General features: G+C 37.0%; 1 protein-coding gene across 5 annotated transcripts in view; it reads left to right on the top strand.

Moving 5' to 3' along the window:
* LOC111514365 (protein toll) overlaps nucleotides 1–16,733 on the top strand; it is a 49,637-nt gene that overhangs the window by 19,362 nt on the left and 13,542 nt on the right. For 4 of the 5 annotated variants that reach the window (XM_074180128.1, XM_074180127.1, XM_074180125.1 and 1 more), the window contains exon 2: nucleotides 13,672–15,149. In XM_074180128.1, the coding sequence (XP_074036229.1) occupies nucleotides 13,677–15,149 (1,473 nt within the window). In that variant the 5' untranslated portion in view covers nucleotides 13,672–13,676. Of the gene's footprint in view, nucleotides 1–5,579; nucleotides 5,990–13,671; nucleotides 15,150–16,733 lie in introns of those variants that run through there. The other variant, XM_074180126.1, reaches the window with a different exon arrangement.

Raw genomic sequence — 16,733 nt, 5'->3', positions numbered from 1 at the left:
AAATGAAAATACGGAAGGGAATGATGTCCCCAAAGTTGTCGAGGAACAGTCATCAGCAGATAGTGGAGAAAAGAAGAAAGTAACACGCCAGTCGGAGGTAGAAGGCAAACGGCGCACAAGATCAACTAAGTAAGAAACACTAAATTATACTGAAATTAAATTATTCACCTATACTTATTTACATTATATAACAATTTTATTTTGTTTATTATCGCCTCCTGTAATCAAATTCACATAATTACCTACTCATAGTGATCACTCGTGCTGTCAAATTAGTTTTGGTGTTGTTATTTCTATTTGTAAATATAAGGTATATCACCCGTACTATACAAACCATGATTTATCAGTCTATCAGTCTTTCTGTATCACTTACAAAAAATTATTAACTGAAAAAACTAAATGAAATGGACCCATATTTCAAGGAATTTGATACACAAAAACTACCAACAGAGACAGCGGTAAATTTCGACGAATGCAATTTAATGTTAGGAAAAGATGAAGGTTTTAGAATAATTCACACAAATATTCGAAGTATCACAAGAAACATTGATGAGTTGAAAATTGTATTGCAGAACTTCGATGTAAACTTTGATCTGATTGTATTAACTGAAACATGGAAAGTAACTAATTTTTTCAATCTTGGCATACCAGGATACGATATTATATACAGGGTGTCCCTGGACTTCCTCTTTTCCTCTCGGGAATGTATAGATGGGGTCAAAATATCACCAGTACTTCATATAACTTTTTTTCCTAAAATCCTTCGTTACCAAGTAACGGGCCGTCGAAGTTACAAAATGAAAAATGTTTTTCTTTGATAACTTTTCAAGTGAATATTCAAAATCATCCAAATGTTGGTAATTGACTAAACAAATGAATTCCTTCGATGAGCTTTCATGCAGGAGTCAGTTGTTTTGCTACAAAGTCAGGAACGGACTACCCCCGATGGTCCACACCCCAAAACTTTGAAATGACAGATATTTTTCAATATTTTTCAACAAATTAAGGTTACTTGGACAATTTTATGAATAAAAGTACTCGTGTGGAAAATCGATCGGAGCAACGAGTCTTGATAAAAATGTAGTTTCACTCGACGACATCAAACCCGCTCGTCCACCATTATTTGAAATGAATAATTATCAAAGCAGAAATAATAATGATAACGTTAATTCAACAACATTTATCCTGAGATGTCTACCATTATTCGAAAATATTAGTTTTTAAGGAAAATGGAAATGATAGGTAAAATGTTCATAACGAATTTTTATAATGCAAACACGTTTAACTAACGAAACTCAAGAGCCTCAAGAGCAAACAGAAATGAAAAATCCGCTACAGAAACTGCTCGATATGACCACCTTCTCTCTCTATACATTTTCTTAGTCTGCGAAGACACCCTCTCTGTACTTGAAATAGCATTCCAGGGTCGTTTCGTATGGCTTCACAATGTAATGTTATTCTATTCAACAATGCATCTCTTGTGTGAATAGGTGTAGCGTAAACAAGGCATTTTAGATGCCCCCACAGAAAGAAATCCAATGGATTTAAATCCGGAGACCGCGATGGCCATGAATATGGCCCACCTCTACCAATCCATCTATTGTGGAAAATATGGTTCAGATGGTCACGCACAATCAAACTAAAATGAGGAGGAGCGTCATCATGCATAAACCACATATCTCTTCGGGTTTGCAATGGAACATGTTCCAAAAGTCCATTCAAATCGTTCTGAATGAACTCCAAATAACGTTCTCCATTCAATCGGTCCTGTAGAACGAATGGTCCTATAAGATGGTTTCCTATGATACCAGCCCAAACATTCACGTTGAATTTCCGTTGGTGTTTGGTTTGCAATATCCCATGGGGATTTTCTTCGGCCCATATATGGAGATTATGAGAGTTGATAACTCCATCTCTACTGAAACCTGCTTCATCAGTGAATAAAACTCGATTAATAAAAGTCATATCCTCTCTTTGCCTATCCATGAACCAATTGGCATATTCCAGTCGTGCTGGAAAATCTTGAGGTGTCATGGCATGTACCTTCTGGATGTGAAATGGGTGGAGCAGTTGTTTAAGAGCAGGTTGCTGACAATTAACACAAAAAAACTCACTTTGTACCTTTCTCTTATTTCAACAACAAATTGCCAAATTATACCTCGTTGGAAATCGATAATGACAATGACACAATGACTATAAATATGAAAGAACATATAAAATATCTTGGCATAATAATAGATAAAAATGTAAGATAGAGTAAGCACGCAGAATATGTTGCGAATAAAATAAGGTTTCTACTGAACAAATTTAAGTTTTTCAAAAAGATTTTTGACATAGCACAGCTACGAACATTATATTTCAGTCTAGTACAGTCCCATATCAACTTTGGAATAATTGTGTGGGGAGGTATTACTGATAATCATCTCAGGGTTATAAATGTCACTCAAAAATTTCTCATTAAAATTATTTTCAATAGAGATTATACCTATCCGTCTGAAATACTTTTCGCAGAATCTAAATTTTTTACATGTAGACATCTATATTTTCAAAGTCTCGCTATGTATCATAGGGAATATGAAACAAAATTATTGTCAGTGGATCACTTGCACGATACCAAATTCAAGCACAAAACCTCAAGAATTCCTAAAGTAAGTACATTTCGAATTCAAAGATTTCTCACATACCTGTGCCCTATTGCCTATGCAGAAGTTCCTTTCGAAATTAAGTCTATCACAAGTGATAACAGATTTAAAAAAGAACTGAAATTATGACTAATGAATATAACAATAGGTAAGATAAATGAAATATTGGAACGAAAAAAAATGAAGTAGTGATACAGAAAAAAAAATCACATGTTCTCACAAAAAATAATGTAAATATTTAAAGTATAAACGGAAATAATTTCACAATTCATGATATACACCAGCTTCATACTTATATTTGAACTTTTATTCATATGTTCTAATCCACATCTGTCATTATTGTTCCCATTTTCTGTACTGTCGCAATCTTTCTGAACAAGGACTTACCTTATAGAATAGACAGCGACTCTACAGAAGTGCAGTGAACAAGGACCATATTAAGAACAGAACAGTGAATGAAATATAAGATATATGACTTTCATTTGCTATACGTATATGGTGTATGAATGATGAATGTTATGACCGATAGTTTAGTTTGTAATGTTTGTTCACTGATTCATGTTCATGATATCTATATTTATTTTTCCCTTTCAATTGACATCACACACAAAACGTGTCAACTTAATTTATTGTTTCATTTTAATTTCTTCATACACAAGCTCTATGAGCTTCAGTGGCTTGCCATGATTATTTCTGCATTTTTTTGTTTATATGTAAATGTATTCAATCTTATGAAATAAACATTATTATTATTATTATTATTATTATTTCTCATATAAACATATATATTGCATCGTATAACTCTCACACACGTCACATCTACCTCGAGTTGGGTATTCCACAAGATTTCGCTACGAGGTCTGAAAATGACTAAACTAAAGCTCCATAAGAAAATGCATTGGATTTTGAGCCAGAAACGATGTTTTTTATTAAATGACATATTTTGAGACATCCTGTTGAACTGTCATGTTTTCTTAAATGACGTATTTGAGATACCCTGTACACACTGAAGAATCACACGGTAAAACAAAAGAGCCCCGTTGAACTATCCTGTTCCTTAAATGACACATTTTGGGGCATCCTGTACACATTAAAGAATCGCATGCTAAAACGATAGATCCCCTCAAACTGTCATGTTTTTTCTTGAATGAGACATCCTGTACATATTGAAGAATCGCACGTCAAAACGATAGAGCCCCGTTAAACTGTCCTGTTCTTCAAATGACGTATTTTGGGGACATTCTGTACACATTGAAGAATCGCATGCTGAAACGATAGAGCCCCGTTAAACAGTCATGCTTTTTCTTGAATAAGCATCCTGTACTTTTTGAAGAATCGCACGTCAAAACGATAGAACCCCGTTGACCCGTCATGTTCCTTATGATGTATTTTGAGACACCCTGTACACTTTTAAGAATCACACGTCGAAACGATAGAACCCCGTTGAACCGTCATGTTCCTTATGACGTATTTGAGACACCCCGTACATGTTTTTTCCTAAACGATGAGACCCGCCGTATATCTCGATGGCAACCATGTTTTTTTCTTTGACGCTGGTAGCCATGTTTTTTTCTTCAATCTGATTTTTCATTCATTATTTTTATAATTCAACAACGCCGACGTATTTTGAGACACCCTGTATACATTGACGTCACTAACACAAATACGAAAAAAAAACGCATGTGACGTATTTTGAAATGTCATTGCTGAATACCCCCATTGCCCCATTTTCAAACGTTTCCCATTGGGATCGCACGCTAAAACGTTAGGTCCCCTTGACTTGATTTTTCTTAAATGAGACACCCTGTACACATTGACGTCATGTTTTTTTTTCTTCAATCCAATTTTTCATTCATCATTATTATTATATCATTATTTTCCACGCTGACGTATTTGAAACACCCTGTTTATGTTTTTTTCCTAAACAATGAGACACCCTGTATGACAGTCATGTTTTTTTTCTTTGATCCGATGTTTCGTTCATTATTAATATTATACCGTTATTCTCCATGCTGACGTATTTGAGACACCTCGTACATGATTTTTTCTCAAACGATGAGACACCCTGTACACATTGACGTCATGTTTTTTTCTTCAATCCGATTTTTCATTCATTATTATTATACCATTATTTTTCACGCCAACGTATTTTGAGACAGCCTGTACATGTTTTTTTTCCCAAACGATGAAACACCCTTTATGGCAGCCATGTTTTTTTCTTCAATCCGATTCATTAATAATATTATACCGTTATTTTCCACGCTGACGTATTTGAGACACCTCGTACATGTTTTATTCCCAAACGATGAGACACCCTGTACACATTGAAGAATCACACGCCAAAACGATAGAGCCTCGTTAAACTGCCATGTTTTTAATGACGCATTTTGAGACACCCTGAACACATTGACGTCATGTTATTTTCTTTAATCCGATTTTTCATGCATTATTATTATTATATCATTATTTTCCACGCTGACGTATTTGAGTCACCCCGTACATGTTTTTTCCTCAAACGATGAGACATCCTGTATACATTGAGGAATCACACGACAAAACGATAGAGCCTCGTTAAACTGTCATGTCTTTAAAATGACTTATTTTGAGATACCCCGTACACATTGACGTCATGTTCTTTTCTTCAATCCGATTTTTCGTTAATTATTATTATTATATCATTATTTTCCACGCTGAGGTATTTGAGTCACCCCGTACATGTTTTCTTCTCAAACGATGAGACATCCTGTACACATTGAGGAATCACACGACAAAACGATAGAGGACGTATTTGAGACATGTTTTTTTTCTAAACGATGAGACACCCCGTAGACAAAATTCATTTTCTTTATCCTATATTCAATATAAATTTCTACGTCATCAATCGAGCAAAGCATATTAGACAAATATTTACATATTTCACATTTTGAAACTCCTTTGACATCTGTCGGGGACGTTTGAATACTAAGCGAATAAAAAAAACTGTAATTATCGTAAGATATTTTTTGGAATTATGAAGTCGGACTCTCCGAAACGTTAATGTAAGAGTCAATCAAAGTGTAAATACAGTGCGAGTCTCTAACATGGAACGAATTCACTAAATCAAAGGTGTTGTTTCTTTCGGAAATATGCTCGGACATGTCGATTAGTATTTTAAAGTGCCCTTATTCAAGGCGCAAGATTTAGTGTTTTCTTGTGACATCATCGACAGATTGTCGGATCCAAGGTTCCAGGCCAACTTCATTCCGAAGTCACCCCTGCTTTCTACACTGCATGGCATAAAGCAGTTTAGCAGCCCTCCATATTGCAGGAATAAGTTATAACAAAATAAGTGCTAGGTAACGCCTGGGGTGAGTTATCATATTTTCCGATTCCTGCATGCTGCAACCTTCCTTGTTGCTTACGCGACAGTCAACAGCTGAATAACAACCAGTAATAGTCATCATCGAAGAATTTCCAGTTAGCTTGATCACACCGAACGCTTCATGCATGCTATGCATAGACTATAGTGCACATAATAGTGACAACCGCTTTGCAGACAGCCATCTCACCGAATTAGTAATTGTCGGTTTCATATTGTTCATATGTTTCATATTTATAACAATATTTCATATACAACTGGGGTAGCTGCCATTGTAGATGAGGTGTGATCACACAAGCTCTTATTTGTTTTTAATTAGATTCAGAAGGCCTTTCCATACTTATTGTTGTGTATTGATTTATAAATTAATAAATCAGGTTAATTTCAAAACAGCACCCTAGTGGTGGATTCATTTACCTTACCCACCCCCTACAAAACCGCTAGGCTAGCCGAGTGGTCATTCTTAACCAATCACCACAGTAACATATATTTTTTTGTTAGAAGTGACCATATAAATAAATTTGTTACTCATCGAAGATAAAGGTGAAATATCGTCGTTTAGACTAAGATTATAATTATAAGAATTTATAACGTAACACTTTTAAGGAATATTTGTAGCCCCCAAGAAGGGGTACATATTTTCCTTAGAATCTTAAATGGAAAGGAGTGTCAAATGGCATGTAATTTTGATTGGCGTTCAAGTCTGTTTCCAATGATACCCTAACGTTTTATTTTTTGGTGAGCAGTTTTCAAAAAATAACATTCTAAACTTACACATGCCATTAGAATTTGCCTGTTCTGAGATGCATTATTGTATTGACTCCTTTTGATAAAAATGGTTAGAAGAGTAGGTGGCTCCTTTCCAACCCTCAAATGATAGAATAAAATATATTACGCGTGGGATTTTTTGATGGTTGGCTATTGTCCTTTATTTACACAATATAATTTAATTTGCTGGAAAGATATTTCATAGATAATATCTGCTTACGCTTATCTTATAAACTGTTTGAAGTCGAAACTTATGCGAGCTAAGGATTAACGAAGTATTACCTTTTAACGTGTGATTCCTAACACGGGTTGGACGATAGCAAGTGAAAATTGTTCGTCCAGACTGGGGCTTGAATCACCGACCGACACGGTGGTCAATTCGAGTAAGTGAACAAAGCACCCACGTCGAACCGATCGGCTACCGACCGCTCTAACATTGCCGAAAACTTCACTAGGAATTGACTGACATGCCGCTGTAATTCGTCTTTTAAGCTCTTCAATACCAGAAGGTTGTGTTTTATAAACAACAGATTCAAGATGCCCCAAAAAATAAATCTAAAGGTGTTAAATCCGGTGATCTTGGAGGTCATTCACCTGCTCCCCTTCTGCCAATCCATCTATCGGGAAATCTCTCGTTTAACCATTGTCGGACGGAAAAAAAAAATGAGGTGGAGCACCGTCCTATGTAAATGTAACGGGGCCTTCTACAATAGTTCATTATTTTCTGAATCCATTTGAGTTTCTAGCTAGTAGGTTATAAGAGAATTGATAGTCTCTTCAAGCATCTCAAGGCATAGATTGCTAGTGATGTTTTCTTCCAGAAATAATGAACCAATAATGGCATTTCCAAAAATACCAGCCCAAACATTAACTTTTTGTGGTTAATGTGTATGCCGTGTCCGAAAAATATGTGGATTTTCGTCACTCCAAAAGCGACAATATTGTTTATCAACATCGCCATTCAGAAAAAATGAACACACAGATGAAACAGATGTTTATTTACCAGAAGATTAGGGATGGTATTGACATGATTTCACAATCACTATCTCATAATAATATTCGTGGAGCTCTTGAAGAATCTGCATTCTATAAGGATGAAATTCATGCATTTTCAATGCTTTTCTTACAGCGTGGCATTCCCGTCTGTTCTGATATTGATCGTAAGGAGCTCATGAGCTCTGCAGCAAATGTTCCCAAAACTTCAATTTGAGCTGCTTCATTTAGTACTCTGGGGTTATTTCTTTTTTTATTTGTCACTGAACCAGTTTCAAAAAACACATTCATCTAATCAAGCACATACCGGTGACTTACATTACAATTAGGATGTCTTCCATTAAAAAGACATGCCGCCCTTCATGAGCACTTTCCAACTTCTTCATAAATTCTGTTTTGAAGAATGTAAACCATTTTTACACTTTCATACGCTGAATAAAGTAATCACTAAACAGCCCAACAGGTTCAACTGTATGCACAATACTACCACGTCGTTCAAATTTGCGAACCAGTTTTCTGCCTGAAAACAGAAAATTTTTACAGCAGAAGTTGCGAAAAAGGAAGGCTCCCTGTACACTTTCTGCGATGAGAATAAATTTTGCATTTATTAAACACAACTTTACTACCATTTACGTTTTACTATTAGACTACTTTTTGATGTGAATTAATTGGAGCTAATGGCTAATGTTACCCCTAATAAAGGGTTAGAACAGTACCACCCAATATTCTTACAGTTCTGGTCAAACCATGCATCTCAGTATAGGCGTACTAATAATTACTTATGTTAGTTTAGAACGTTATTTATCGGAAAATTCTCATCAAAAAATAATAAGTCAAGGTACCATTGGAAGCAGAATCGAACGCCAATCAAAATGATGTGCCATTTGTCCCCCTTTCCCATTTGAAATTCTAAGGGTAACATCTACCTCTCCTAGGAGGTTGAAGCACAAGGGCTACAAATAGTCCCTGAAAGTGTCCCCATTGACAATAAAATTGATTTGTACGATCAAATTTGAAATGGAGTGGAGTGATACTATGAGGATCTTCACTCAGAGTCATATTTTCATTTTCCTCATACAGGGTCTTCAAAAAATGCAGATACTTTGATCTCATGAAAAAATGAGTGGAACGCAATTTTTTCAAATGGAACACCCTGTATATTTCAACATTTTTGAGCTCTACATCCAATTTTAGATTAACTTTGTTCAGATAATACTATTTCTATTTTGAACCGTTTTCGAGATAAACGGCTAATTAACGCTCATCATGAAAAGCCCTGTATATGGATCCTAAACGACTTTATAAAAATCAGTGTGAGTTGAAACACACAGTTATTATTTGAATGATCAAAATAGACTGATGCAGGTACTCACTTGTACTCTTATATTCGTAAATGAATCATATGAATTTTATTACAATAACAATAACAAAATTAAGCCTGATTATTTCTATGGTATTTGTATATCTTTTTGATTATGTTCATGAGAAAATTAATTGATGAATAGACATCTTCAGTGGATTTTGAATGAAGAACACACATCGGTGATGCTCAGATACGTGAAACCTAATACCAATTGAAAATTGTAAATTTCAATATGTCGGTTATATAAAAGTGTCTCTTGACTCGCATATAGGTATATAATACCTATTTAATATACAAATAATATACGCATTTTGCTTAATTTAGGTTTTTCACTCATTCATTATTATTTCATCAACAAGTCCTGGAGTTTTTATAGGCATCCTGAATGAATCAACAGTTAAAATAAATGCTACTCATTTTCAAATCTCTCCAATTAGTAGCTTCATTCGCAAACAAACAATATCTTGATTTCTCTCAACTTATAGTTATTTAATAAGTTTTTCGGAGATATAAACTTTTATAACAGTAAATAAGTACTTCTTGGTCATTCAACGTGTAAAAAAGAGCGCATCTCAACATTCAACGTGTAAAGCTTGTCGTCCACTTGTCTGGCGCAGCACAGCACGGGCCGTCCCATCAAAATACGGATAGGATTGGAAAAATAAAAATGACATCCACCCACTAGCCCGGCACGGCACACCCAAGAGCATCCGCCGCCGGAAAGGACTTCAGCTCTTCTATTCTGTCCAGCAAATAACGGTACGTGCTGTAACAGACTGGCCAAGTGACTGTCCAGACTGTCCAAACGTGCCTGGGAAGTTTCTGTCTCTCTGTTTTGCTATTCCATCAGTTGACAGCACAGTGTCAAGTGGTACCTATGAAAATGGTCGAGTAAAAATTGAGTTGCTTGTTAAGGCTGGTTCTAGAATATCCAGAAGTTCTAAAAATTTGCCTGGAGTCATTCGGAAAAATTGGAAAAATTTCTCCTCGTCTTCTTTCAGATCGTTGAAAAGATGATGAAACTCTCCCAGATTTGCTCTCTTTTGAATAATGGGATGGACCCACAACATTATTTTTTGTGACTAGTGATAGACATGTTTCTGTCACCGCTCAATGTCAACTGAAATTCCCTTGAAATCGAACAAACAGCACCTTCAGTATGCTGGTTGTAGCTGGACAAGTGGGCGATGCTAGTACCCGTCGTCATCAGGCAACGGACAGCGCCATGCTGTGCTGTGCCGGACAAGTAGGCGACAAGCTTGAGATAGGGATCATGGGTCAGGAGAGCGCCGACTCCAGGATGGTGCTGATCCGTGTCAAAGATAAGAAAGATATAACACGGATGTCCCAAAAATGGAATATACCAAGTGGTTTTACATATTACTAATTTCGTTGCATTTTCAAGGTTTCGATTTGAATATTTATTATATGTGACCTTCGAGGTCGCAGTTTGTTTACACAATTGCTGTTCTGTTTCTAAGATGGGAAAGATGTAACGGATGTCCCAAAAAAAGAGGCAACTTTTACATAATTGCTGATTGTCTAACCACTGCACTCAATCATCGAGTTCTCTCCACCCTTCACTGTAGGGATGACGTAGGTGCATGAGGAGTTGCAAAAAAACGATCAAATGTATCCCCGAGAACAATGCAAGGACGTAAGTTTTTGTGCAGTGCAGTTTTTGTAGATCGTCAATGACCATAAAAGTGTGGTCGTCGACGACGAAGAGAGAGAAAAGTGCCAAAAATGCCTTAATGAACGACCCTGGGGGTGAAAGAGAAGACAATGGAATGACGTAACTTCTTGAGCAACCCTGTTGGTGTCAATTATCAATGACCAGAAGGTGTGGCCGAAAAAGTGGCAAATGGGCCTAGGTAACCCTTTTGGGGTGATAACCAGAAAGGGTAATTTGCCAAAAGGGCACACGTGTTCCGATACAGGCCAGCCTGGCTTCGCCAACATGATATTTGTTGTGACGCATTTGGTAGTAGTAGACAGAGCAAATCCGTTCAAAAAATAAGAAATGTGTCCCAAAAATGCAATATACCAGGTGGTCTCCAACATAATCATTGATATAGAAAAAAAAAAACAATGACGGCCTCGCTTGCGTAAACGCAAGCGAGACATAAGTGGAATCACCTATTGGTGTGACACCCAAGTCAACTTGCCAAGTTTTTATATCAGTGTTGGTAGTTCGACTAACCAATAGGTGGTTCCACTTATGTCTCGTTTGCGTTTATACAGTTCTTTTTATTAAGTGCTTTTCTTAATTATTCACATTTTTTCTCCAATCGAGGACCGCCTGTCCGGTACTGACGATGCCCAATAGGCTGAAACAGCTGTCTACCGGCGGCTCTTAGATTTAAATCAATATGGGAATGATCAGAATAGTGTTTATCTATTTATCTTTTGTTTTTCATGGATTTATTTTTCAGCAGCTTGATTAACCTTTCTCGATTTTATATATTTATAGGCTGAAATGTCTCGGGCCTAACATATAGATGGCGCTAGTCTTATTGCATCCACAGCTTTTTCAGTTAGCAGGTAGGTAGGTAGGTCTGTAGTGAGTGGCTCTATTTGACCCTTCATCGCAACCCACAAGGGTTTATTGTGGCTCACACCTATTCACACTCGGCCAAATAAACCCAGCTCCTTAACGAAGCCGATTAGTTTCTATGGAGAGTGGACTTTCAGGTCAGATGGTGAGAGTACGGATCTGCCGAACTCTAAGAACCTGATTCGGTGTCCAGCGGGGCAGGCACAAAGTATATGATCTGCTGTTTCATTATTTTCCAGACTGAGGCGACACACACTGCAAATGACAGTGGCCTGTCAGAAGGCCTGTTGGACATCGTAGTTTATTCCTACTGTAGTCAAACAAGTGTTTGGTATCAAGCTTCGAATGGTGAATAAACGCCTTGGAGTGAGCCAATCCTGGAAGATTCTGCCAGAAGTCCATAAATCTTCTTGCATTCAGGTGTTCAGTGTTTGTTCGGCAAAGCCCAAAGCGATGCCAATGACAGGTTCTGGTCCGATGAAGCCGCTTGCAGCACTTTCCTTGGCAAGAGAGTCGGCAGCTTCATTGCCTTCCAGGCCAGTATGGCCAGGACTCAGACCAGAGACGATCTGTTTGTCAAGTCTTCCTATCGAGTAGAGTCGTTTTTGGCAGTTTGCTACCAATTTAGACGTTGCTCGGTAGGAGCCAAGAGCTCCCAACGCCGCTTGACTGTCCGAGATTATTTTTATTGGCTTGTGAGTGAGGTTGGATTTATCCAATTGGTAATGTGCAATCCATCTAGCCTCTCTCTCCAGGAAAATGTGGAGAGGAGGTAAGACTAGAAGGATCTCCATAGCCACTGACGGTGTGGAACTGATGGCAGCACTGATAGCCAGACAAACACAGTTTTGCTGGGGTTGACAAACATCTGCTCCCTCAGGCACTAACTGTGAACAACGTCCAACGCGCTTTGGAGGATATTACAAGCTACCCTTCCCGACGTGGACCTTGCCAGGATGACAAGATCATCTGCATAAGCTTGCAGATCAACTTTTCTTCTGGTATCAAGCAGACTATCCACCAGGAGCGACCACAGAAAGGGAGATAGTACCCCACCTTGAGGGCAGCCCCTGGTGACCCTGAACTTGATAGCCTCGCCTTGAAGAGTTGTAGTTGCAGTTCTGTTTACTAGCATGGCATAGATCCAGCCAGTTATGGTCGATTCTATACCCTTCCTAGCCAGAGACAATCCTATAGATTTAGGTAGTGCATTGTCAAATGCTCCTTCAATATCAAGAAATACAGCAATACAGTTAGTACTGACCTTCAAAAGAAATTTCATGATATCCTACTCATGAGTTTGTGTGTTATTGTGCTAAGAGTGACACCACTTTTGTTATTTTCAAAACAATGGATCAAAAACAATTTCGTGGCCATGTTTAAACATACCAAACTGGAATATTTGCGTCGATATGTGACAATGGATGGAGAGCAACTGGTGAAACTCATCCAAAGCGCCCGAACGCACAACAATTGGCTGGAGAGTTTATGGCCTCAGTATTATGGGATGTGCTTGGTGTAATATTCATCGACTATCTTGAGAAGGGACATATCATTAACCTTATTAAATAGGGTTATTGGAGTGGTTGAAGGCCGAAATTGCGGAAAAACGTTCCCATTTGAAGAAAAAGAAAGTGCTGCTTCATCAAAATAATGCACAAATCAATGAAAACGATAGCAAAGTTGCATGAAATAGACTTTAAATTGCTCCCCCATATACCATATTCGCCAGATTCAGCTCCCAGCGACTACTGGCTCAAAAAAATGCTCACCGGTAAGAAATTTCGCTCGAATGAAGAGTTTATTGCTGAAACTAAGGCTTGTTTTGAACCAAAAGATAAATAATTCTTCAAAAGTGGTATTGAAATGTTAGATCGGCGCTGGAATGATTATGATATCATACATGTTAAACATCCCCAGTTAGTACTATTGGAACTATTACATGTTTATGTTTTGCTGTCATTGGCTTTAAAAATGTTTTTTCTTTCAGGAAGGATGAGATTCTTTGACGTTGTTCTGATCTTCATACTAGGAAACGAATGTGTAATGACGTCATCCAATGAATGCAGAAACAGTAAACACTGCCGATGTATCAACAAATTTGAAGAATATGAATTTCAATGTACGTCAAACAACGACAATGTGGTTGTACATGCAGTTTCTGACAAGTATATTAAAATTGACTGTTTTTCCACAAAATTCAAGGTCAATATTTTACCTAACTACACTGCCGGAAATATTGAACTTTTTGAATTAAGATTCTGCCCATTGACCTTAATTGGCTTCTTCTCAGTTCTCGAGAAGTTCGGAATTGAAAATTTGGAAAATGTTCGCTTGAAAGCATTATGGAAGAACTCATCCAACGAAACTGTGTCTCTCACTAAAGACTTCTTACGAAGTCTTTCCTCTATGCGAAATCTTTATATTTCAGTTTCTGATAATGTCACAGATGTTGAGGCATTTGGGAACTTCCCAAAATTAACGAATCAATACTTGCCAAACAATTCTATTCAAGAAGTGGGTGGTATGTTCATAATCCCAAAACATCTTAAAGTACTACACTTGTCGAACAATGCTCTTACACACATTCCTAATGGTACATTCCAAAATCTTGTAGAGCTGCAGCAATTACGTTTATGGAAAAATAACCTGAGTGGTATAACAAAATATGACTTTGCTGGCTTAAACCATCTGAAATCTTTGGAGCTTAACAGCAATCATATACAGTTCATTGACAAAGATGCATTTTCTAATCTATCAGAGCTGATTAATATTAGTTTGAGAGGAAATCAATTGGGTCATATCAATTCGAATATTTTTAGGCATAACCAAAAACTCAATAATATTCTAATAGAGTTCAATTCCAATGTTACCTTGGATGACTATGTTTTTGCCAATTTGAAAAAATTGTGTATGGTGAATTTGGCACAATCAGGATTGACAACAATTCCAGAGCATGTTTTTGAAGGTTCTGAAAATATAGAGACATTATTACTGCAAAATAACTTTCTGCGAGAGTTTTCAAAGGGAGTATTCAGTAGTTTGAAGAATCTCAAACAACTCAACCTGAGTAGCAATAACATTTTATCCATTCCTGATACCTTACTGTCACCGCTTGTGAACTTGGAAGTCCTGGACTTGAGAGGAAATATTATTTCTGAAATCAATTACAAAATATTCAAGTCGCCAAAAAATCTCAAGAAACTATTCCTGAACAACAATCAAATAAAAACAATCATGCCAAATGCTTTTCAAAACAACAAAGGACTTATTTCTATTGATTTATCTAATAATTTGTTCGATATGAAATACGAATGTATGTTGGAATACAATCCATTCATGAATTGTGATCAGTTAGAAGAATTACTATTAAGTGGAAATCGTATAGATGAATTTCCCTTGATCATCATGCACATGATTCTTCGAAGGAAATTGAATTTGAAACAGGACAATTCCAGCTCTTTTCATGTAAGTGAAATTTACATTTGATATTTTTGATCAATGTTATTGTTTAAGAACGAAGAAAAGGTATAAGTTTTTCCATATTGTACACTAATTGTGTAATTCGCTCTCACATACCTATATGATATTATATAAATATCAAAAATCAAAATTGATGGATGTAGCCATTACTACGTGTCAGGAGATCGTCATGAAAAATAAGAAATGAAAATTTCTTGTTTTTAACCACTTTTATTTGTAACTGAAGTACTGCAGTTTCGTCCTATAAGGACATTTTCAACGTTATACATTTAATATATTTAGTAATTCAGTGCCTACTATTATGAAATTATACTACAGACAATTTCAAATACTCGCTTCGTCAAAATGAGTATCCCGACTCCCAATGTTGTTAGCAGCATCAACGGCAACCCTGGTTGAGACATTGGGCAACAGTCACAAGAATTTTTAGATAGTTGGAAGGTTTTCATACATTTGTGCATGAAGATGTAGAAAAAAATGCTTTTTCCCAAAAACTAATATTTTCTACAGAACGTGCCTCTTTCAATTTATCCTAATATACAGTGTCATTCCCATATGGGAAACTTATTTATTAAGGGTTTTTTGAGAAAAAGTCATTCTTTTCTACAGTAGGTATTGATCAGATAAAAAAATAATAAAATTGTTTGGCGTAGTATTCACATATTTACTCAGGTTACGTTACGCTCAACGATTTTATCGTTTTTTATCTGATCAATACCGTAGATTCAGATCACTAAGCCTAAGAATTAAGTGGGTAATAGGAAAAAATACCAGCGTGGTCCAAACAGAACTGGTTGGTAACTCAATCGCCACAAAAGAAATGAGCAGGAAAGGAATTTCTGGCAAAAACATAACAACCTGCACTGACAATAGACAAGCCCTATTAGCCTTGAACAGACAACGTGTTACCTCACGGGCTAGTACTAGTGTGTCACCAAGATTTAGCCAAAGCCTCGGTAGATAATAACATTATCCTGAGGTGGGTTAAAGGGCACGACAGGAGTAAAGGTAGTCGCATTACCGACTCTTTAGCCAAGAAAGCGGCTGGACTAAGAATTTTAGGGCCCAGTGGCACCTACCTGATGACTTCTACAATTGCCGAACTAGCCAAATGTTACACCCATGCTCAATCCCTAAAGAGATGGGATGGAATCAAAGGATGCAATCTTGCCAGGATCACCCTGGGCGACCCTGGGAAGCTGGCGTCGAAGAAATATCTGGTGATGATCAGGAAAAATCTACGCTCAACAGTAGGATTTCTGACTAGCCACTGTCAACTAAGGAAACACCTCCATAATATGGGGCTAGTGGACACACCTCTATGCAGGATGTGTGAACAGGAAGATGAGACTGTCAGGCATGTCCTATGCGAGTGCCCGGAGTTATCGTCAATAAGAGAGTGTGTGTTCGGCGAGTCTTGGCCTACACCTGCCGATATAAAGGAGATGATCATTTATTTTATTTGATCTTTTTTTGATTTGATAGGGTTCTTAGTCATAAATTATTTTTATAATTACTTGAAATATGTGATGGAATTGGTCGACACTTGATGGGAATCCATAAAGTAAT

The sequence above is a fragment of the Leptinotarsa decemlineata genome, unplaced genomic scaffold (genome assembly GCF_025532065.1).
Source record: "Leptinotarsa decemlineata unplaced genomic scaffold, Ldec_3_MD MMD2_tig00026294_RagTag_RagTag, whole genome shotgun sequence".
In the NCBI taxonomy this organism is placed as follows: Eukaryota; Metazoa; Arthropoda; class Insecta; order Coleoptera; family Chrysomelidae; genus Leptinotarsa; species Leptinotarsa decemlineata.
Note: the sequence above shows the minus strand (reverse complement) of the source record. Positions and strands in the feature narration are given on the sequence as shown.